The following is a 25236-nucleotide window of genomic DNA, read 5'->3' on the forward strand; positions in this document are numbered from 1 at the left end:
CCATTTCACTTAGCATCTACTGAGTTAAGCACTGTTCATGTATCTACACACATACACTCTTTAAATCTTTCCTGAGACCCTAAAAAGAAGTGTCATTATCCCCATTTTAGAGATGAGAAAATGATGCTCAGAGAGGTTTAGTAACTCATCAAAAGACACAGAGCTTTGTTGCTAAGCCAAGGCTTGAGGCTGCTCTATTCAAAATCCAAGTTGTGGGCCGGCCGAGTGGCGCGATGGTTAAGAACTGGCTTGGGATGCCAGAGGGCCCGTTCAGATCCCACATATGAGGGCCAGTGACACTGCCCTCCACAGCTAAGATGCTGAACAACAGCTCAACCTGGAGCTGGGCTGCTGTGAGTCTCTGGCAACGTCGTAGGCTGCAGCCCCTGTGGCAGTGGGTTGCCATGGGCTACCGTGTGTAGCCAGCAGCCAGCGTGAGCAGCCAGCAGCCGCAGTGAGCGGCCGTCCAGAAGCCGGAGACTGATCTGCCTCGCTCGGGAAGAGTGCAATGATGGTGCCAACTTGGGTCAGTGAAGCAACGTCCTCCACAACTAGACTGAAGAACAAAAACGACAGCAACTTGTCTGTTCCCCTTCCCCCAGTTCCCCAGTGCTGTTCCCATCCCCCAATTCCCCAATAAAAAAATCTTAAAGAAAAAAAAAAAACCCAAGTTGTTTCCACAACCTGCTCCTAAATACAAATAATCCCTACAACTCAGCCTGGCAGGTGCTGCAATCCTGCCCTAAGGATGAGGTCTTGCGGGCAGCAGGAGGCGAAGAAGGGGTTGAACCAGAGTTTTCTTGGACATCCTTACACTTTACCAGGCACCGCCATGGCCCCCAGAGCGGTCCACGCCAAACCTAAGGCACTTCAAACACTGAACTGAGTCCCCCACTCCACAGTGGGACTTGCAGTGACTTGCCACCACCTGGCCTGCTCAGGATGGAACCTTTGGTAGTTCCCTACACAGAGCTGGCTGCATCACTGCCTCTTCATTTTGTGCATATTCTCCTTTTGTCTAGAACAAATGTCCTCTTTCCTTTGCCTTTTTCATCCTTCAAGACTCATATCACCTCCTTCAGGAAGCCTTCCTCCTCTTCCAGACAGGGTTATTTATCCCTCCATTCTGTGTAACACCAGTGCACACTGCTAGCATGCATATTATTGCGTGGTAGGGCACAGCTGTGCTAGCACAGCATATTATGACACGACTCTCATTAGTGTACGTGTCTGTCCTCCCCAACAACCCGGAAGCTCCTGGGGGTCAGGGCCATGCTCTAGTCCATCGTGTATCCCAGTGTTTAGCCCAGGGCTTGGGACATATGAGGATGTGGGTCGAAGTGGTGCCCCTGCTCGTGACATGATCACAGACACAGCACCAGAAGTTTGTAAGCTGATTAAAGGCAAGCCTCGTTTTCTTTATCATTGCCGCCCTACCATCACCTACTTTAATTCTCAGCTGGCTTGGGCTTTTCCACAAATAGCCGCTGGATAAGTATTTGTCGCAGAATTGTCTCTCCTTAGCCTATGCAGGAGTTTGCTGGGCTCGTGTCCTCCTTCCAGGGAGGAGAGTCCACAGTCATCTCTGGCAGCCCTGTTCACCCTCGTGCACATTTACTGTTGGGCTGTACCGCCTAGTGGACATTTAGAAGCCTCTGGATACAAACCTGTCTGGGAACATTTGGAGAGCACCTGACTGAGGCAGAAGAATGACCTCTAGTGGTCCTTGCTAGCTTTGTTGGTGCACGGGAGAGACTTCCAGTGGGAAAAGATGCAATAAATTAAAAGGCTCTAGTGCTAAGAGCATTTAATAATATATGAGGACTCTGGCAACCACAACAGAACAAATGGCCACAGAACTGCATAGGAAATAGTAAATATACCGCTTTATTATTGGCAAAAATACCCATCTAGTGTAGCAGCAAATAAAATACATTTTATAAATGTTTTTATAGTCTATGAAATTTTCAATTTAAAAAATGCTTTAAGAAACTCTGACGAACATTCCAGATGACGTAAAATACAGACAACGGGTATATCACAGTGTATATTTCTTAAAAGGCATATTTTAAAATGACTCTTATCTTTTAAAAAATCCTCCCCTCTCCCCCAAAGAATATTATTTTGCAATAAGGGAATGTGAAAGAAATGTCTATTAAAAGCAGGGCGAGGGGAGAGGTGTGAGGTGCCCATCTTTAGTGAGTCTCAGAGCAGACAGACCTTGTTAGAAGCTGAGGCTCATGGAAGCTGGACAAGCAGACAGCAAAACCAGGGCTCCAATTCCAAAAAAAACCTCCAAATTGTACACATCAGCATATACCTTCTCTAAACATAAACTTTTAACATCACATCATGCCATTTTCCCCATGGCTATTTGTTATATTAGCAATTCAGAATTGATAAAATCAGTCTTATTATGCTCATTTGACTGGTTTGTTTTTTTTCTTTTCTTCTCTTTTTTTTCTTTTTTTTGGGTGAGAGGGTGATGGCACTTGTTTTTCGGATGAACAAGTAGAGTAGAAAAAGTTTGGTTCCTTTTGTTAAAGACAAGTTCCACCAGAATTACTTTCTCCCTGATTTAGCTCAGAAACAAAGTTCCTAACAATCTTGCAGGGTAACATTAAAATGTAAGTCAGTCTCCTTTGGGTGTTTACTGAACTGTGTGCTAATAAACCCAGGGGCTCTGAAATATTCTCTTCACTACTTTGCTTCTGGGTACTACTGGTCCTTACAAGAGAGCTACCACTTTGTAAAGAAAACTTAATTAAGTGCTTCATCAAGGCTATATGATTTCACATTTGAACTATGTAATTCAATTTAGCAAACACTTCAGATCCTACAATAAGCCAAAAATGATATGAAGCCCAGAGACAGGGTTGAGGCTCACAACTGCTCACACGACGAGAGGACGAGAGCACACAGGGCAGCAGCAAGTAACTATGCGAGGGACTGATAACGAATGTCACGGAAAGCCACAAAGAAGGACGTGACCAGAAAGGCCTTGGCATGTTGTGGGACAGCAATCAGGGGACATGGAGAGCAGGGAAGGACGGGGCAAGACCTGAGGAAGGCTGAAGGCAGCTAGTATGCTATGTCTGGGCAGTATTCTGTGGCTATTTAGGGTGAAGAGATAATCAGATCTGGGCTTTAAAAGGGCATTTTATTATTCGTGTATTATTCTTCAATAAACCTGAATTTAAAAAAAAAAAAAAAAGAGTGGGTGAGAATGAAGCAGTAAAGGAATGAGACCCAGAAGAGAGGTGAAAGAACCAGGAGAAATCTAAGTCAGAGAAACATTAGCAAATGCTACGAAGCCTGAAAAGACCCGTCTCATTCTGCAATAGGAAGTCACTGGTGACCTTGCCCCAAAAAGCCTGGCAGAAATGGAGGCGGACTGCAATGTTTGTGTGCCTGGAACATAAGGCTTCCTTAACCATTAAAGACAAAAAGAGTAATATTTCCCTACACCTACAAATTCAAGCATCTCTGCAGGAAAACAAACAAACAAACAAAAAACCTCCGTACACTTACCTAAAACAACCTATCTATCCCTAATTCAGAACACAATTTGCACAGTTCGGGTTGATGAAATGGCCAATTGCATTTGGAAAGTGCTGCCAGTTTCAGAGCCCATAAGGAAGCTACACTCTGTGAGTCTCCACAACCAGGGTACAGTTCCCAGCACTTCCCACCAACCCTGGGGGACACTTGTAACCCCTCCCAACACGCTGAGAAACAGCAGCCAGGAGCAACATTTTCAGTTGTGCTGAAATGAAGACTCTGCATGGGCCAAGACGATATCTTGTCACTAAAACCAACGTGTGGTCAATGAGTGTCAGTCACGGTCTGTGTTTATGTATTTTTATCATAGGTGGAAAATAATGATATCATACATTTGTTTTCACTGGATACATGAGATTTTAGGAAAGCTTTTCCAGCTGTAACTACTGAAATATATTAAGAATTATTTGGTGACTTAGCCCTTAAGATGTTAACCAATTTATCCTTTTGACTCCTGTGCCTTGAGATGTATTTGGTTTAATTACTAGAAATAATTAAGCTTTTTTTATTTAAAACATAAAGTTTATAGAAGCTAACTTTCCTAAGGATTTTGGAACTTGGAAATCACGCAGACACCTGGTCCTTCTTTAATGCCTCATGAGCACAGACCATTCAGAGGAGAGAAGCGATGCACTCCAGAAAAGCACCTTTGTCCTCAAGGCAGCTGGCGGCTTCGTTTCTGCCCAGGACTCAGCACACGGCTGGCAGGACCTTCACAGTCCACGTGAGAAATGAAGCCTCGGCTCTGCCTCAGCTTCTCAGACAGAGAACCAAAGGCCGCGTTCTACCTGTGTAAGCCACATGTGGGCAGTCAATCATTCTAGCAACGCTTCTGACGATAATGTCAGTATAACTGAGAACATTTAGCTTGGTGGCACACAGCCGAATGACTAGGAATTAGTAGTTGGCTACACGATGTCAGAACATGCTCCCGCATTTAAATTAGACCAAGATGGGGTGTGGGGTATTACTGGAGGAAGTATCTTCTTCACAGAAAGACTAGCCATAAACTCAAGAGCCCAAATTAGTTTTAAATTTTTTACTACATCCTTTCCAAAAGCCCTCAAAAAGTGAAACTTATGTACTAAATCATAAAAAGAAGCCGGGTAGTCTATATTAGCAACACACATTTTAAAAAACAGCATTGCCAGGGAGCAAAGCAACAAACTGACCATAACTGGGAAATAGGGTTTTCCTAAGCCTGATGACAAAACAAAAACAAAAAACAAAAAAAAACCCTATATAATCATTAACACACAGGTATGTTAACTCAAATTTCTTGACAAGACTAAAACAAGGGAACATCAAAAGTAAACCACATTTCAAAAAAGATAGGATAAACAAGAAATTACCACTTCACATAGCAAGTAATAAACTAATCACCCGAGAGATAAAAGACAACATATTTAATGGATTCGAACCAGGCTCAGGGAAAACCCACGACACCTCCTTTAAAGTTGATGGCAGAAGACAACTGGCTAGACCCAGGTCTGACCCCCGTGGTGAGCCCCACACGCCTGCAGAACAGGGATTTCCACAGGCCTGCTCCCAAGATCCAGTGTCCTAAGCATAAGGTCAAATCCGTGGGTTTACTCTATCCTTTACTCAACATTGATCTGCAAAAAAAAGGAAATATTAAATATTTCTTAAAATGAAACTATGTCAGAATGGAAGACAATGCTGCAGTGCTAGTCTCTCCTGCCTCCTGAAGACTCGAGTCCTAGGACAGGAAAGCTGCAGGGGGTCCAGAGCATGGGACAGGGCCGCTAGTCAACGCACAAGTGCCACGAATTTATGGAAGCTGAAATCCAGATGACAAGAACGAAGAAGGGTCTGTAGAGAGGTGGGGCTGGTTTGCCTCGTGGGATCCCCAACATGAGCAGACTGAGCAGCAGGAGTATGGAGTGTGGCTGAAAATAGTGATATTAATTAGAAGTCTGCCTAGGAACAGTCCTTACTCCGTCTGTCACCAGGGCTCTTCTCTTTAAAGAAACCGAGTGTCCGGGGAGAACCAAGGAGGCCTGCCTGGCAGCTGGTCCCAAGAGCACACCTTCCCTGGTGTAGGCATTAGGGGTGTCCACACTCATCCCAAAGTCAAACCTACTATTTCACAAGCCCCACTTATGTACATGGAGCTCCTGGCTGGTCTTCCTAGTCTCTCTAAGTATATGGCTGGACAACGAGGTCACTGGACATTTGAGAGAAATTGCAGCTTAAAAGATAAAGAACAGAATCAAGTGATAAACTGAATAAAAATTAAACAAAGTTAATTCTGGGAATCGAACTTTACAAAGACCTAATGTCTTTAGAATGTCAAGATATTGAATCCATAAGGCCAAGAACAATTGCTATGAAAAATAGAGACAAAGAAAGCTTTTGTACACACACAGAGACACACACAATGAATTAGAAAACAAAGTTCATTCCACTAGTGCATGCCTCAGGAGGGCAAAGAATTTCATCTGTTTCAGTCATTGCTGTATCTTGAGAACCTACAGTAGTGCTTGGCAAATCACAGGTGATGAAAAGGCGGGGGGAGGGGAGGAGATGGGAGGGAATAGGCAAGGGGGAGGGGGAGGAATCTGAAAGAAAATAAAGATGGAAGATACAGGAAAAGATGAGGCAGATATGAATCTAGGAGGTCCAAAAGCTGATAACAGGAGTTCTAGAAAGAACAGCAAACAAGACTTAATCACAGAAATTCAGAAATATATTTCTAGAGCTGAAGAGATGTCTTCCTTTAAAGACTCTACTGAATGTTAGGCAGGGTGATATAACGAACCCATATTTAGATCTATCACTATTTCAGACACTATGGATAAAGAGAAAATCCTCTACAATTCCAGAAGGGGGGTTGGGGTGGAAGCAGAGCACCCATTACAAAGAAATGACAACTGGAATAAAACCAGTTCTAACAGCAACAACAGATGCTTGAAGACAATGAAGCAAAGTCTCCCAAGAACTAAGGAAAAATTCTGAACCCAGAATTCTATTCCAAGCCAAACTAGCAATTAAACAAAGGACAAAACTAACAATACTGTCATATATACCAAGAGACTAAGTTTACCATTAGCATACCGTTTCTGAAAATGTACTCCAGCAAAATGAGGGTAAAAAACAAAAAAGATGTTGGACTTGAAACTGGAATTAACCCAGGTGTCCAATGAAAACAGGTGTCAGTACAGCAGCTGTGCAGAGGACCTAGAAAGTAATCAGTCCAAATCAGACAAGGCCATCAATGAGCTCTAAGGAGGATGTCTTCAGAAGACAGGAAGCAGATCCCGAGCACAGAAAGAAAACAAAAGATGGCATCAGGGAAAAGAGAGCATATATTTATGCTCTCAATAAGATAAGAGCAATCAAACTTCAGGGAAAATGTGAGAAAGTGGGGGCAACTGCAGAGGAAACAGTCTCAAGATGAAACAAGCTCAAATGTGGTGATTCAGGCAACTGAGGGAAGAACCCACTTGACCAGACACCAGGAACGCTCTCCTGTGTGTGGTGACGCCAGAACTGTGGCGTGAAAGAGATGCACTAACCACAAGATCCTTGGCTCGGTGATGAGTCATATTTACACACGTCATAATAATCAAATTGTCGTTGCACTAGTAATTTAACATTTGGAATTTATCTATAGACACACCAGGAAAGTTTGAATTATGGTCACAGAATGGGATATTCATGCCACCTACCTTAATAGTGTGAAAGTTGTAACAGAGAAGGAAAAGCTAACAAAAGCTGGGAGGTGAGATCAAGAGGTAACCAGCAGGAGTGTTATAGCCTCACCTTTCAAAACGGGGAGCCAGGAGATGCTATCAAGAGTTGATTGAATAATAAACAGAAGTTTAAATATATAGTTTTAAAAGGTGTAACAGTCACCAAGAGAGGAATTAAAAACAGCGATATTACTGTTAAAATGGGGATGGGAGTGAGGGAACCAAGTGACCTTAAGCCTCATCTACTACAGCAAGTCATCAGCAGGAACGCCTGAGATGGAAAATCAAGAAACGACGGCATAAAGATAGTACTTAGAAATACGGGTGTACCTAAGGAACGATCTGAGAATAGAAATGGTTAGATACGACTTTTGAGGAACAGGCCTGGGATAGGGGAGAGCAAGACTAAGTATTGGGTCATCAGGAAAGTCATGATGCATTTTTGCATTGAAAAACATAGAAAAATACGTCATGATTTACCCGACAACCCAGTAGCTTCCATCACAAGCACTTCTGACCGTTATAATTTTAAAGCACATGCACTTACAATTTTGATTAAATAATTTAATGAATTTTTAAAATAAAAATATCAAAGTAAAGTTTACTACTATAACATTAACGGTATATACTAGTACCCATCCACTGTTAATATTTATCCACTGTTAAGCTTCCATGGTATTTTATTATGTCACTTCTAGACCAGAGGTGAATTTTATATTTCAGTTGTCATTTAAATTTATATCTAATTCACCTAATCCAAAGCATACATTTTCCCCACATTTTTGCGTCATTGAAATAAGGATGGACTCAATGGGCAGGATTTTTTTTCTTAGTGGTATATAAATTATGATGACCTCTTATAATCAATAGTGTCTTAGATTTGATAAAATACAATACTTGTAAAAAATTATATATCGAGGTATTTTCCCCCTACATCACTTTATGAAGTCACAGACGGTTACATTTTCTTTTCCTACTCTGCCTCTCCTTCATTGTACTCCAGCCATACACTGGCCATTGGGGTCTCTTCCTGAACATCTCTGGGCCTTTGGACCAGCTGTTATCCAGCCTGGAAAGCTCCCACACCCACCCAACCAGCTCCTCCCATGGCTCGCTCCTTCCTCAGCTTAAACGTCACCCCCTTGGAGACGCTTCCAAATGAAAGCAGTTCTACTGCCCAGGAGCATTTCCTATCATATTACCCAGTTTTATTTTCAGCAAAGCACTTGCCCTAATATTTTCATTTATTTGTCTCTTTCCTCACTAAAGCATTAGCTCTAGCAGAGTAGAGAGCTTACCCACCTTGTTCAACACCACATCCCAGCACCTAGAATAGAGCCTGACGTGAAGTACATGCTCACGTTTCTAGAATGAATACTTTAAAAAATAATGCTAGGCTATGGACACAATAGCTAATCATTTAGCAAGTAACTATGTTTCAAATTTATAAATAACATTTCTTAATTCTATGGAAAAGACTCTCATATGTATAAATTATTTTGTTAGCAAGACCCATTTCTGATTGCTATTCAGTTAAATGATTTTAGACATATACTAATAGCATATACCAATACTAATTTCCATAGCATGAAACAATTCATACCATCTTTAATTTATTTGTATATATTCCAAATCTACTGACTCTTGACCAGAACTGATATCAAACAGGTGGCAAACTAGGATGAAAAAAACTAGGTTGTGTCAAAAATTCAAGAGTGTGATTACCTTCGACTCTTTCAATTTTAAGAAGGGTAGTCATCTTATCTTTCCCAAAGGAAAGATGATGTTAATATTACTGTTTATACTTATAATTTTATTTCCCACAGCCCAATTTAAAGGAGTAACTGAAATAAAATTTGTCTGCTATTGCCGAACATCAAACAAGAACAGTTATGAATAACTTCACTGTCAATTTAATACTTGCATTTCACATGAATGACAAAAGGATAAAATAAAAAGGCTGAAATCCTGAAAAAGTATATTTATCTGCTTTTTTTAATTCAAAAACCCATTGTTCTTTGGTAGGTGATACAAAATTGTTTTCCAGTCAGCTCATAATTTCTACGATTTCTATAGTAACCATAAATTTGAAAGGTTCCTGCTCTCCCCACCCCAATTCATTTTTGGCACCTGTGTGTAAAATGTCACTTCTGAAGAATGGGGAAAAGATGTGAATATTGGGTTTTTATCACAGCACTCTTTTCCTGATAGAAAATTTTCTGATTGGTGAATTTGGAATATCAATTCAAGAAAGATTAATAATATCTCATCAATAAAAACCTTTTCCTAACCATATGGCTGTCTCAGAAAAAAAAATTAGAAAGAGCAGCCAATTCTCAGAGATAAAGGGGCAATGACTTTTCCTTTCCCATTTCTTCTAATTTTAAATTTAGAATCACTCAGCAATTCTATGAGAGGTAGAATGTCTGGCACAGGCTCTGACTTCATGATTTTAGAATACAATTTTAACTCATCACATTCTTCTGAGGAACTCATGTTACACGTAAAGAAACAAAAGAAGAGCTTCTCCCACCCTCAGCAAGCAGAGAGAAGCTGATCAGGAGGACAGGGTGTGCTGATTACTAGTTGGAGAAGAAGGGGCCTCCCCATAGGACTGGCAATTAGGAGAGGATTTAGCAAAGTAATTTTTTAAATCTGATTATAAAGCATATTACTCTTGAGTTTTCACTTAGTCTATTAAAAAGCTCCTACACAAAAATCAGGATGCTACAAGAGGAAAATAGCCAACACAGGCTATCATTGGCCAATATTTACATACAAAAAAAGACAACTTTCATTTTTCATATGGGAGAAGAATTTATGAGCTTGGTATTGACCTTTTTGGCCCAATTCAAATTTATTTTTTTAGCTATGATTCAGATCCACTGGGTATTGCCAAGAAACGTATCAAAAAAAAAATCTTTGAATTTTTCAACATCATTAGAGTTTACTGGATTTTTCTGAGTACTACTGTTAAGCTGACAAGGGTTAGCGGAGTCTTACCCCACTCCTTCCCCCAAAACCTAATAAAATAAGACATTTTCATTTCAAAACCAAAGATGCTAATGTTATGAAACTGGGGGTGGGGGGGAAGATGCTACGACAGTCCTCTTCCATTTACTACACACTGGACGATTTCCTACCTCTAGCACTATATACACAGCTAAGCTTCTGGGAGGGAAGGAGGGAGACAGGGAAGGAGAAAGAGGGAAACTCCCAAACCTCCTGACAAAGCAGCCAGTCCATTGCAAGGTCAAGGAATTCTTTCTTCTGCCAGCCACTGATTCACAAATATTTTTCCCCATTTGAGAAGTCTGCATGAATGAAGTTGGGGTGAGCAGGGAACACACCAAGAAGTAGACTAGAGTCTTCCCTTAACCACCCGCCCTATGTCCTTAGCTGCGATTGACTTCATCCACCATCTTGACATTCACAGTAAGCAACATCTTTCTTTAAAACTTTTCTTGTTCTTGCTGCTTTTCTTGCCATTCTTGTCCTTGTTTTCTGACATCTTCTTTGCTCTGATTTCTCTCATTAGATCAAAGAACACCTGGCATGAGGAGGAAGGGGTGAAGAGAATAGGGAAGAGAAAGCCATTTAATGATATAATGAAGCAATTAGACTAAACATAAAGCCAAACTTATAAGCCATATGCCATCAAAAACAAAAGGTCTAGAGCAAATAAGAATAATTAACATTAAAAACATATTAACATCTCTGCTATATCATACCATCGATCCACCTAAAAACAAAAGCATCATACTGTTACTACCACTCAACGCTTATTTCAAAATGATAAAATGTTTTCTTCCAATACTATGGTGAAGGATGAAACAGCACAAAATGGATCTACAACAGTTCATGACATTTACAAATCTTGAGAGTGACAACAGTAACCAGGCTTTCTGGCATTTCCAACCACCAGAAAAGGAAAGAATGATACAAGTGCCTGTACCTTATTTAATTCTTATCACCCTGTAAAGGTAGGGATATTGCACAGGACAGTGTTCCCGCAACTCCACAAGAGCAGACTTGGGAGCACAGTGCGGGGCAGAAAGAGGCCGTGCATCATAAACAAATAAAGGCTCCTGCACGATGAAGCTGGGGAAATGGGGAGAGAGGTGTCCTGGCACCCTTCCCCATGAATGCTCCTACCCTACTTCTCAGGAACAACCTCTCCTCCATTCCCTGCAATGTCAGCTGAAAGGAACCTTATCAAGAACTGCCGAGACTTGTCCTCTAAATGCCAGTGTTACTTAGATACGGATTATCATTTGTCACAATAGTTTGGGTTTTACCCTCTGGTGCCAGCAATCATGCCAAAGTATTGTCTATACTCAAGCAGACAAAATATGCCTCCTACAAAAAAACGCCTGCGATTTCTCCTAGAGAATGACGGAGACTGAAAGTGGGAGATTTGAGTGTAGGCTTTTATCTTTGGACGTCCACACAAAACCACAAGCTCCTTTTATTTTCACAGACATACCTTCTTAGTAGAAAGCAACATCAAGCTTTCTGTGCGGGACTTCACGAGCATTTACCACCAGTTCAGGGCCCCGAAAGGGCCCCCTCCAAACCAGATCAGGCTGACCTGAGCACCCCTTTTCTCCAGCCTCTCAGGAAAGCACCCCACCCATTAAAAGCAATAGTGAAGCACTTCATAAGTTACAGGTTTTTCTTTTTGTTCTAACAGCAAAAGTCAGGAGGAGGGTAATGGAGTGTGTCCAATTTAAAATGATGACCAAGTTGCTCATCAGCTGATCTTATCAATAATCTCCTTTCGTGTAAATTGTTTACAAATGAATACAATGCTGCCAGTCATAAGTTTCTGCTGATTCCTGTTTGGCCGGCCAAGCTGGTTCAGTGGAGGAAGGAGAGATGACAAGCCACTGTACAACAGCACCATCCCATGAAAAAAATACACCTCGACAGTTCCATGCCGAGAAAGCCTTCCTGATTTTTTGAAAATGGAGTATACATCTGGATTTCCTGTGTGTTTTCTACAGCTAGGAAAGAGCCTGACAGAGAGATTTGGAATAGCATAAGAATCAACATAAGAGTTGAGATAATAAAATGAAGAAAAAGTGGCTGACAAGTGAACACACATTACACTGCAGACTACAACTAAACAGGTTTATGTTGCAGGTGCTGCCAAAGTTTTTCTAAAGTAAGCCCCTTCTAATACCACATTCTAAATACCAATGTTCCTTTCACATCCTTTCAAGCTAAAGGAAAGTTTGGTCACAAACCTCTCCCTCTTCAAGTAAGGAGAACTTTTTTCTCCATAAGAAAGAGACATGAGAAGCTGATTGGGAGATCCAGATGCAAATGCTGCATCACACAGAGCAGCTATGCCACTGCTTGGCTGCCAAAGCAAACTGTGTTTAGATTTTACAAAAGCATGAATCATGATGAACAAGGCGAAGGCACAAGGAAAGCCTCATTTTTAGGTTGTCTATTTTAGCTGTGTGACAACCACTTTGAGCCTAATTAAAAAAAAAAAGAAAAGAAAAGAAAAAAAAGACCTAACAACAACAATAATCACTGGTAGGTGGGTTTTCAAACTGTCGACACTCATCGAGATCATCCTTTCATTAGCTTCTGAGATTTGAATGAGAAAGTAAACTGGGGATCAGTAAGGGAGAGAGGAAATCCCTGGAGAGTTGATTCCTGAGGGCAAATACTATGTAGAGACTCAGTTATAAAGACACCTTGGCTCTGCCTGTGGACCATAAGGTGAAAAGAATAAATCTAACCAATAACTCAGCGAGAGAAAAATCAAGACAAGCCGTGTTTCTTTGGGGGCCTCCCAAGCAGCAGCCGAGCACAACCAGCCCTGCGCCTGAAGAACAAAGGGCTATGGAAGATGAGGCAGTGCAGGGGGCTCCAGTTAAGTCCTTGCTTAACAACGTCGTGGATATGTTCGGCGACCCTAAGCAAACCAGGCCAATTTTACCATAGAGGCTAATTGATATAAACAATAGTTAAGTGCCTATGGCATATCAGCAATGTTATAACAAAACAACATTGAAGGAAAGGACATTATCTTAGGACTTGCTATATTTATGCCCATCCTTCCAGCAGTCTTCACAAACCAATGGCTTCATCTTGCCATACTTCCAAGGGCCGCGCTGACATTAAGCATACTCTAACAAGGTTGGTGACAAAATGAAAGGGCTCTGGGTTGTTTTAAATTCGGAGTCAAACCCTCCCAGTGCTTCTCACTATAATAACATACACAGCTGGAAAAATCAGTCCTCCTCTAGTTTCCATAAATTGTTCCCTTAAAACCAAACAGACCAGGCGTCTGGGTTCTGCTGTTTCTCAAGTCGGCTTCCAAGCAGCACGCAGCGCACGCCCACCTTGTCCACGTTGGCCCGCGTCTTGGCCGACGTCTCCACGTACTGCACACCCCACTCCTCCGCCTTACTCCGAGCTTCTTCCACTGGCACCTGCCTCCGCTCCTCCAAGTCCGACTTGTTGCCCACCACCAGCAATGGAATTTTATCTTCTTCAGCCTTAACGCGGAGGATCTGTTCCCTGAGGTGTTACAACAAAAATAAAGCCATCTGAAATGAAAGGCTCTCCAAAGGCAGAAGAAGAAATTGCTGGACTGGGGGCATGTCCCAAGGACGCAGGGGAATGCCCCCAGATCCTGTCAGAAACGAGACAAGGGTTTTCAAAGTCAGCTTCTCAGAAAGACCTGGCATGCTTCTTACACATATAGATTGCTGGGCCCCACAGTAGTCCTACAGAAGTAAGTAAATGTCTGGATGGGCGCCCAGGATTCTGCATTTCAACAGGATCCCCAACTTATGCTTAGGCAAAAAAAGAAAAAAACCACAGGACCTCTGAGATGAAAGCAAGCTGAAAGAAGTATCATCTCATCATACATAAAATGCTTAATAATCCCCCTGAAACACTGGTATAATTTCTCTGTGAGAATAAAAGCTACTGTTTTTCATATGGAAGACTGTGTATGCAGTCTATTAGTAGATCCTGAAATCAATTTAGTGGGTCACAACCAGTAATCTTTTTTTTTTCTCAGTGAAATAGCATAAAAAAGGAACATCAGAGGGAACCTGTACCAGTAAAGGTAAGTATGGTTTTGTGAAACTTCTGTTTCAATTATATCTATGTGTGTATGCACCAGTCCCCCCAACGCCAACCCTCACCCCCCGCTGGGGTTTCCATTTAGACACAGTAAAGGTTACAGAATGGTGGAGGACTGCTATGTTAGACAGTAATTGTATTCAATGTGCATTATTATTCTACTACAAAGTGAACAAAAAAAATGAAAGGAAGTACTGCAAGGCCTATGGAAAAGTACTTCAAAAGCATCACCTCTAAAAGAACATTAAATTTTACCTCAACTAAAAATAATCTCAGCTCTATAAAGTTATTAATCAAAACCAAATATTAAAAAAAATTAAAAATTCCACTTGCACTATTTTGATCTAGTGGGGACATTTCTACTTCTACATGCCAATACATTCCAAATAGAGATCACTTCAAAAATGTATTTGGTGGAGATCTGCATTGATTTTTATGTGATATAGGGTAACATTTCATAATAATAAAAGTATTTTAAAAGTTTTCCATGCAGTCAATTGAAGTACCAGATATCAAATATTTTAAGAAAAATGGGCCAGCCGAGTGGCTCAGTTGGCTAAGAGCTCGCTTAAGAGTGCGAGCTCTGAGCAACAGGGTCATCAGTTCAATTCCTGGCCCAAGCTGAGCTGCCAACAGGCTGTTGGCAGGATGGCTCACCCAAAAAAAAAAAAAGTATTTTAAGAAAAATGAAAAAGAAAAGCAAGTAGGTGCTTGAAAATTGCCTCTAAGTAGCTTTGCTTTCCCGTACATTTCAACAGGGGTCAAAGAGCATGCTATATTAAGAAGTTATGTGATCAACATAAACTATAAACAATAAAAACGGATAGCTTTCTGGCTCACTACTGTTCCAGAGGCGTGTCAAATCACCTCAATAATCATACTGATCCAAACATGGAGTACCAAGTTCTGGTTTCTTGTAACAAACCCATTTCTCTAGTTTATGGAATATGTCCAGGAAAAGTTTCAAGATAAGAGTGTATTAACATTTTGTTTTATGTTGGGATCTTTCCATTTGGAAGATAAATATGGAAATGCTCTGTTTTAGAACTGCTAACAGGCATAAAGTGACTAAGTTTAACCACAAAGGCTCGGCTAATCCACCTCCATTCTTCTGATTCCAATGACATGAGAAACCTGGACAGCTCTGAGACTTGTATCTAAATGTCAGAGTTCAAGTCAGAAGAACCAACTTCCCTTCCTTTTTCTTCTAGGTAGTCCTGTCCTTTTCCTTCTAAGGATCCCTCTCCCCTCATAACCACCAAAACCCTTCTCCCAAGATGAGATGCAGACTATACTCCAACTCTATGGGAATGAGTATTATTCGTGTGTGTGTGTGTGTGTGTGTGTGTGTGTGTGTGTGTGTGTGTGTGTAGTGATCCTGATGGGCAGGACAGGGTGGCACCATGTATTCTCTGGAAATGACTCTTCTACTGCCCAACATTTCCTTTATTGGTGAGTCAAAGGACAACAGGAAATCAAAAGGCTCCGGACAGGGAAGAAAATAAGGTAGTGTCTGCATCTGCCCTGTTTTACCTCAAGGAGGCATAAAAACAGGATTACGTAGCTGCAAACACAATTATGACTCCATGGGCTATATCCACATATACAAATCTCTAGGTGTGTCAAAGAAGTGTAAAAATAAGTAGAACTTCTCCTAAGGAGTCCTAGTCATTTGATAGATCACCACAGTACACACACTATGGTACCAGAGAATTGATACTCAACTTTTAAAGTCTGTGCTGGTTTACTGGAGTTCACCCCTTGAGGCTTCCCTAGATCACTGATGCCTCCCTCCAAATCTTAGGGGGATATTTAGTTTCCTCATTTTTACCCTTGGTTGATCACCTTAATTTCTGACAAACTTGCTAAAGAATAAAAAAAGTTGGTTTTTTTTTTCGTTCTCTGTTAGACTCTAGATCTGGTTCTTAAAATAAAAAGTCATCTGGACAGATGTGTATAAGGAGGATAGATGAAAAAAGGCAATGGTGTAAGAGAAATGGGAAGGGTATGGGGTAAAGAGAAAGATATCCTTCCCATTAGAATTCCCATAAGAATTATGCCTAACGGTTCACTATTTTCTTATAACAAAATAAACTTAATGTATCTTAACTAGCACATTTTCAAATGAGTTATAGCATTGAATATTCTACTCACTGCGTAAAGACCACGTGACCATGTAAGAAGGCCTCGGGATACAACACAGTGAAGAGTAGCTACCATTCCCTGCCCTTACGGACTTTATAATCTAAAGCATCATTTCATCAAAAAACAAGCTCATCGGGCCGGCCGAGTGGCGCGATGGTTAAGAACTCGCTTGGGATGCCAGAGGGCCCCGGTTCGGATCCCACATATGAGGGCCAGTGATACTGCCCTCTACAGCTAAGATGCTGAACAACGGCTCAACCTGGAGCTGGGCTGCTGTGAGTCGCCGGCGACGGCGTAGGCTGCAGTCCCTATGGCAGTGGGTTGCCGTGGGCTACCGTGTGTAGCCAGCAGCCAGCGTGAGCGGCCAGCAGCCGCAGTGAGCGGCCGTCCAGAAGCCGGCAACTGATCTGCCTCACCCGGGAAGAGCGCAATGATGGTGCCAACTTGGGCCAGTGAAGCAACATCCTCCACAACTAGACTGAAGAACAAAACGACAGCAACTTTTCTGTCCCCCTTCCCCCAATTCCCCAGCACTGTTCCCATCCCCCCAATTCACCAATAAAAAAAATTTTAAAAAAAAAACCAAAAAAAAACCAAAAAAACAAGCTCATCTTCAGATAAAGAAACAGCATCTTTGATGCTAAGTAAACCTGCTCTGGGTCACCAAAGTGGTCAGTGGCAGGGCGGGGATTCAAACCCAGGTCTGCCTGACTCTAAAGTTGGGTTCTTTCTACCTTATGTACCAGCAAATGGTCCCTCTGACTCACATTCTTTCACTCTGCTAACAATGTTTCATAAACAGATCAAACTTGTTACTTTTCCAGCAAAATTATAAAAAATATAAAGATGGCTAACGCTTATCAGTCACTGTCTCTTAGGGTTTATATGAAAACAGAACAACAGGTTCTTAACTACATGAAATGGCTTTGTCCTTTTAGGGACAACATATTCTTAAGATAATTTACATTCAGAAATTATTATAAAAAGGGAAGTCCAAAGAGATTATAACAAATGGTGGACTACAATGTGCCAAGATTCAAAAAGCTCCAGAAAATTCTTTAGACAGATTGTTTCTAATTACAAGCTCAACCCTCTACTACGACGTTCAGACCCAAATTCCTTCTAAGCCAAATCACATGAAAGGAAGTCAAAAAGCCTGCTGGAGGCTGGAGGCTATTTCCAACATACCTGAACTCGGCAGTTGCTGTAAACGATTCATGTTCTGTAATTGAGAACACCAGGAGAAAACCCTCCCCACTCCGAAAGTAGTTGTCTCGAATGGCTGCGTAGTCTTCTTGTCCGGCAGTGTCCAGAATATCTATCTGGACTTCTTCTCCATCAAGAACTACTTTCTTTCTGTAACTGTCAGCTTTGGTAGGTTCATAGTCTTCCACGAACTGTGAAAATAAACAGCATTATAAGAAATTAACAAAGTTTTAAGGGGAATAAAATCTGCCACAAAAATAAATAGCAGCATATGAGTACTCTGCCTGCTTTGCCAGCTGAGTGGTATGAGTGCCTGAAATTATCATGCTATGTGTGCGGCACTATGAAATACAAATAACTCCTTATAGAACACTTCTGTTCATTGCTCTGTTCTACGATTTTTTATTTTGTTTTTAAACAACAAGAGCAAATATTCCCATGTTACAGGTGAGGGAGCCAAGCACAGAGCAGAACACTGGGCAATACTGTTGTCAGTAAAAAACTCTAATACAAACACTGGCAAGGGTGAGAAAGAGGAGCTCTTATTCAAAACCAACACAAGTATACAAGTCATCTGAAAAGTAAGTAGTTTGGCCAGAGATACAAAGAGGTCTAAATGATGGTACATGATAAACTCCAAATGGGTCAAAGATTAAATGTAAAAAATAAAACCCTCAAGTACTAGAAGAAAATGTGGGTGAAATCCCTTTATTACCTTGATGTAGAGAAGGCCTTTTTAACTATGACTCAAAATCCAGAAGCCATGTAAGAAAGAATTTATAAATTAGACTACATTAAAGAAAAAGAAAGAAACAAACAAAAAACTTCTGTTTGGCAAAGCACACCATAAACAAAGACAAATGATGAACAGGAAAATATCTGAAGCCATACGAGTGTAACGAAGAGCTATTTAAAAAGTCTCTAGAAACAGAGAGGGAAAAAAAGATCAACAATCCAATGGGAAACAATGGCAATGGACAGACACAAGACACAGAAAAGTAAGTGCATATGATGTTAAACATATGAAAAGACGTTCATCCTCACGAATAAACAAAACAAAAATTGTAACTGCATTGCGATGACACTTTTCACCTACCAGAATGGCAAAAATCCCAAAGTCTGACCACAGACTCTGCGGAAAAGGTACTATTGTACATTGCTAGAGGGCGTGGAGAACAGCACAGTCCTCTGGCCATGAATATGGCAACACCTAATACAACGAGAAAAGCACTTGTCCTCTGTCCCAGACATCCTGCGTCTAGGAATCTAATCTACAGAAACACCTGCACGAGAACATACAAGGTTACTCACTGTAGCCCTGTGTGTAACAGCAAAAAATTCAAAGCCACCCAAATGCTCAGCAATAGGAATCCACATGATGAAATACTATGCAGCTATTAAAAATAAGGAAGAAAATTATGTACTGACATGTAAAGATATCCAAAATATAACAGTCTACTGTTTGCACAAGGAAAGCAGGGAGAATAAAAAATTATATATATATATATATATATATATATATACACATTAAATATATATTGTATGTGTTATATATATTAATATGTATGTATATGGATATATGTATTTATATATGTTCCAAAAAGATACCCTGGAAGGACGGACAAACAAAACAAATTTAAAAGCTGTTAAACAGAAAAATTAAAGTAAGTGAAACTAAATGAATATTAAATAGGTAATGTAGCCATATAGAGAGAATTAATTCAAGTGACTTTAGAACAGAGTATTTTGATGATAGAATGCATTTCACTAAAAGAAACTAAGGACAAAAAAATTTGAAATGGTAAACTTCCCTCACCACATATTATTTAGCAATAATGATACTAATATTTCAAAGCTATTTTCTTTATATATTATACAACAAATAAGTAATTACCTTAATGATGCTAGAAGTCAAAATATTTTTTAAAAAGTAAATTAATGACAGCAATGAATGTATTGTTAAAACTGAATTGGTGGTGGTATACGTAAGTGGTCTCCACATGCAAAAGAATGAATCGGATCCTTATTTCACATCACATACAAAAATTAATTCAAAATAGAACAAAGACCCCATGTAAGTGCTATCAACTCTTAGAAGAAAACATAGGTGTAAATATTTATGACCTTGGATTTAGCACTGCATTCTTAGATATAGCACCAAAAGAAAAAACAAAACAAAAAAAACCATAAATAGGACTTCATCAAAATTTAAAACTTTCATGCTTCAAAAGACGCCATCAAGAAAGTGAAAAGTCAACCAACTGAATGGAAGAAAATATTTGTAAATCATATACCTAAAAAGGAACTTCTATCCCAGATATATAAAAAACACTTAAAACTGAACAATGAAAAGACAAATAACCCAATCAAAAAATAGGCAAAGGATCTGAATAGACATTTCTCCAAAGAAGGTATACAAATGAACAATAAGCACATGAAACGATGCTCAACACCATTCATCATAAGGGAAATGCAGATCAAAACCACAATGAGATACCATTTCACACCCAATAGGATGCTATAATAAAAAGACGGACAATACAAAGGGTTGGCGAGGATGCGGAAAAACGGAAATTTCCATACATTACTAGTGGGGTTATAAAATGGTGCAGCTGCTGTGGAAAACAGTTTGGCAGTTTCCAAAAAGTTGTATAAAACTACCATATGACCTAGCAAATTTCTTGCCTAGATATATGCCCGAGTGAATTTAAGACACATGTGTACACAAAAACATGTACCAAAATGTTCATAGCAACATTATCATAATAGCCAAAAAGTATAAACAACGTAAGTGTCCACTGATTGATGAATGGATAAACAAAACATGGTGTGCTGGTGTGCTCAGACTATGGAATATTATTCAGTCATACAAAGGAATGATGGGGCCGGCTGAGTGGCACATTAGTTAAGAGCTGGCTTGGGACGCCAGCTCTGAACAACAGGGTCCTGGTTTGGATCCCACATGAGGGCCAGTGACACTGCTCTCTACAGCTAAGATGGTGAACAACAGCTCAACCTGGAGCTGGGCTGCTGTTAGTCGCCGGAGATGGCATAGGCTGCAGCCCCTGCTGCAGTGGGTTGCCATGAGCTACTATGAGTGGTCAGCAGCCAGCGTGAGCTGCCAGCAGCTGCCATGAGTGGCCGTCCAGAGGCCGGCGACCGATCTGCCTCACCCAGGAAGAGCACAATGATCACAATACCAACATGGGCCAGTGAAGCGACGTCCTCCACAACTAGACTGAAGAACAAAACAACAGCAACTTGTCTGTTCCCCTTCCCCTGATTCCCCAGTGCTGTTCCCCTCCCCAAATTTCCCAATATAATCTTAAAAAAAAAAAAAGGAATGATGTCCAGATTCAGGCCACAACATGGATGAACCTGGACAAATTACGGTTAAGTAGAAGAAGCCAGACACAAAAGGTCACATATTATTTGATTCTATTTATATGAAATGTCCAGAATAGACAAATCTATGGAAACAGAAAGTAGATTAGTGGTTGCCAAGACTGCGGGAAGGGGGAATACAGTGACTGCTAATGGATGTGGAGTTTATTTTCCGGGCAATGACAATGTTCTGGAATTATTAACAGATAGTGGTGATGGTTGTACAACTTTATGAATATACTAAAAAACACTGAGTTACCGACTTTAAAAGGGTAAATTTTATGGTATATAAATTATATATCACTTTTTTTAAAGGAATGAGGTACTACTACAACATGGATAAACTTGCAAAACATTACATTAAGTGAAAGAAGTCAGATATAAAGGTCACATATTTTATGATCCCATTTATATAAAATGTCCAGAATAGGCAAATCCATACATATAGAAAGTGGCTTCCAGGGACCAGGGATGGGTGGGGGTGGAGGGGTGGAGCTGTAATGAGGAATGACTGCTAATATGTAGGGTGTTTTGGGCAGAAGGAGTGATAAAATGTTCTCAATTTATATAATGGTGATGCTTGCATATCTGTGTGAACAGACTAAAAATCATTGAATTGTACCCTTTATAAGGATGAATTTCATGGTGCGTGAATTATCTCAATAAAACTATAACTTAAATTTTAAAAAATTTAAAAATTGATTTGAAAGTATCAATTTGAACTTATGGGCCCTTTGAAGAACACTCTGTTTTTTTTCCAACAGAGGCAGAAAACTATTCATTGACTCGTTCAGACGCACTCAGAAGCCTGAGGTTTAATCCCAGTTGTGCTGTCTCCTTGAACACTCTAAAAAGAGCCTTGTATTCCCAATTAAGAGCTACTATTACAGTTCAAATTATTTTAAAAATAAAAATACTAAAAGATTTTTAGTATTAGGTTCTCTTATAATTGTACCAATAATTATCTTAAAATAGAAAAAATGTGAAAATTTGCCCATGCTTCACAAGTGTCATTTTGACTTCTTTCCAAAGAGACAAATACATGACCAACCACCCACTCCAGCACAAATCTCTGAATACCACCATACGCGTAATACATCTCAGCTGCATATTTCTGAGCTCTGGAGGTTAAAACCAGTAAGAGTTCCACTGACTCCTTTGACACTAGAAGTCAGTATGTCCTGATACAACTGCATACCTCTGTGCCAGTGGAAAGTGTACTTATTATTAGAACATTAGATTACAACCTTGGTGTTTACATGTTTCCACTAAAAATAGGGAATCCCTGAAGTCCTAGAATTTGTTGAGATGAACCATACCACTGGCCTTGCCGGACTGTGTGCAGTACAATTCCAGATGCCCAAGACATACAAATCTAAGATAAACTTCACACAGACACCTTCTTACTGAGCCATCTCTAAGCTGACTTTGCCAGCCCCAAACGTCTGAAGCTGTTGGTGCAAAAGTCTCCCCATGACCAACCTCACATTACCAGAAATGGCAAATAGCTTAAACAGTCTCCAAGTATGTTCAGTCAAGGATAGAAAGGTTAAAATCTCCTTCTACTTTTCTCAAAGTCAGAACCTAGACAACAATAAAGACTTCTGGGACTGTGGCTCCTTCCATAATCCAATTTTCATGGCAATTCCACCATATAAGCTAATTAAACAAACAAACAAAAAACTAAGGGTAAAGTATTGGAACAGGAACAGAGATTTAATGGCCCATGAGACTTTTAGACAACTGGCATCCCCAAATATAAGACTCAGTTTCCTTTCTTATGAATTCAGGCACCTCTGCCCACTAGGCACCAGCAGCACATGCCCCCCAGTTGTGATCGCTCAGGCAGGAGTTACCAGACCTGGCCACAAGTCAGAATTGCCAGGAGGGCTTTATAAGACGAAAGGTTCCCAGTTCTCAATTCCAGAAATGCTTTTCAGAAGGTATTTTTTAAAAAGGTACCCCAGGAGATTCTATGATCAGCAAGGTTTGGGCATCACTGGTAAGGTCTCTTCAAGCTCCAGAATTATGATTCTGGAACTATACTGACCAATATAGTAGCAACCAGCCACGTCTCAAGTGCTCAGGAGCCACGTCTATTGGACGGTATAGATACAGAACACTTGCATTAACTCAGAAGGGTCTCCAGACAGTACTGTTCTAGAAATCAGGGAGACTTCCCCAAACACACATCACTTCTTCCTTTGCTCTGATTTTATGTTACCGTTTCTTCAGTAACTGCTGCCTTCCGGTCCTCAGACATGTTACCCCATAAGAAAAATAGCCTAAAATCAAGCACTGCTTTCCTTTGTTTCTCTGAAGAAGCTAAGAAGAAAACACTCTTGATTCTTTTGCATGCACCTTTCTGTCCCTCTTGCCACACACACACACACACATACATCATAACAGTGAAAACCCCAGATGAGACTGCTAGTTTCCCGCAGTGTCGGCAGCCATGCTAAGCAGAAGGTTCCTGGCCTCGGAGCTCTGCCTCTCATCCAGGGCTTCTCAACAGCAGCACGATGGACATCTTGGATGGACAGTTCTCTCCTGTGCACTGTAGGATGTTAAGCAGCATCCCTAGCCTCTGCCCACTAGGTGCCAGTAGCACCTGCCCCCCAGTTGTGACAACCCAAAACATTAGACATTGCTAATTATTCATGCCTTAAAGGGACAAAATCCTCTTCCCTCACCTCATTAACAAACCACACCTCCAACCCTAGCTCCTTCATCTTAATTCCTCTTCTCATCCTCTTTTCTTCCCCAGCCTGATATAGAAGGGATGTTTAGTAAGCAAATCATGTTAGTCAGCAAAAACAAAGATTTCCAAAGCAGACCTCAAAGTTTGCATCTCTTCTTTTATGCAAAAATGTGTGGGTAAATTAAGCAGATTCTGCTAGATTTCCCCCACTTTGGCCCCTAGTATAAGATAAAGAAAAGCAAGCATCAAAAACAAAAGTTTCTCATTATATGATATAGCAGGGTATAACTCAGGACATCGAGGTTTCGGTCTGTAGCTTATTCATCTCGGGGGGCCCCTCTTTAAGAAAATAAAAAATTACAAATATTGGATAGAAAAGTGACTATCTAGAAGGAGAACTCAAAATCCATTATAAAATATTTTAGATGGACAAATACTGTGGTGAGCACACCACACCCTCAGGTGACCCTCAGCAAGTCATGACTTTGGATGATGCCCTTCCCTCGAAAGCAGAGAAACCTGTGAGCAGCTTCTAACCAACAGAATATGGCAACAGGCATGAGATTACCTGATTACATTTCCTTATGTAAGAATCTGTCTTTGCTAACTATAGAGACTTTTCTGCTGGCTTTGAGGAAGCAAGTGGCCATACTATGAACTACCCATGGAGAGGGCCTGGTAGCAGGAACCTGTGGCTACCTCTAGGAGCTGTTGGGCCTCCATCCTATATGTGCCAGCAACCAGAGAGCTTAGAAGAGGACCCGAGCCTCAGCTGAGCTCACAGCCACAGCTGACGCCTGACTTCAGCCTCGTGCGACCCTGAGCAGGGCACCCAGCTAAGCCATGCCAGATTCCTGACCCCTGAAAACTGTGGGTAACAAATATGTGTTGTTTTAAGCTGCTGACCTTGTGGTAATTTGTCACAGCAATAGAAAACTAACAAATACCACAAATATCACAAAATCTAGCAAAAATAACATTTTTATTAACTGCCTGGTATATTAACATACCTCTAGAATACCTTCCTATTTTTTGTGTGTGCTATACATTCTTTATCTTGTCATATGCCAATGATTTTGAAATATTTCCTATAGAGAATAAAGAAATAATTAAGTTCTTCCTCTAACCCAGTTGATCCAAATTTCTTTTTAGTGATCATTTAGAAAGGTTTTCTCAGCTTCACAACTCCTTGACATTACTAGTAATGAAAGCTTTAGGACTATTGTCAAATTTAGGATATCAGTTTCTAGCTCCATTTGTTTTGACCCTTGTTTCTCCTCCACGGCCCACACATCCAGTGCCAGGGGCACTGGACACATTCGTGCCAAGCTACACCCCTGGCGCTGCACCTCACATCACAATGGCAGGTGAGTCAGTGCAACGGACAGTAGGAATATTCCTGGAAGCCAT

At 40.7% G+C, this 25236-nt stretch overlaps 1 protein-coding gene across 4 annotated transcripts in view; it reads right to left on the minus strand.

Annotated features, from left to right (window-relative positions):
* Positions 1 to 1871: 1871 nt before the first annotated feature.
* The window catches only part of RALB (RAS like proto-oncogene B), a 94872-nt gene continuing 71507 nt past the window's right edge, over positions 1872 to 25236 (minus strand). For all 4 annotated transcript variants that reach the window (XM_019668709.1, XM_019668708.1, XM_019668711.1 and 1 more), the window contains 3 exons: positions 17724 to 17932; positions 13640 to 13817; positions 1872 to 10827 (listed from right to left, as the gene is read on the minus strand). In XM_019668709.1, coding sequence (XP_019524254.1) covers positions 10708 to 10827; positions 13640 to 13817; positions 17724 to 17932 — 507 coding nt within the window. In that variant the 3' untranslated portion in view covers positions 1872 to 10707. The remainder of the gene's footprint in view (positions 10828 to 13639; positions 13818 to 17723; positions 17933 to 25236) is intronic.

Source organism: Hipposideros armiger, unplaced genomic scaffold, assembly GCF_001890085.2.
Source record: "Hipposideros armiger isolate ML-2016 unplaced genomic scaffold, ASM189008v1 scaffold_533, whole genome shotgun sequence".
Classification (NCBI taxonomy): Eukaryota; Metazoa; Chordata; class Mammalia; order Chiroptera; family Hipposideridae; genus Hipposideros; species Hipposideros armiger.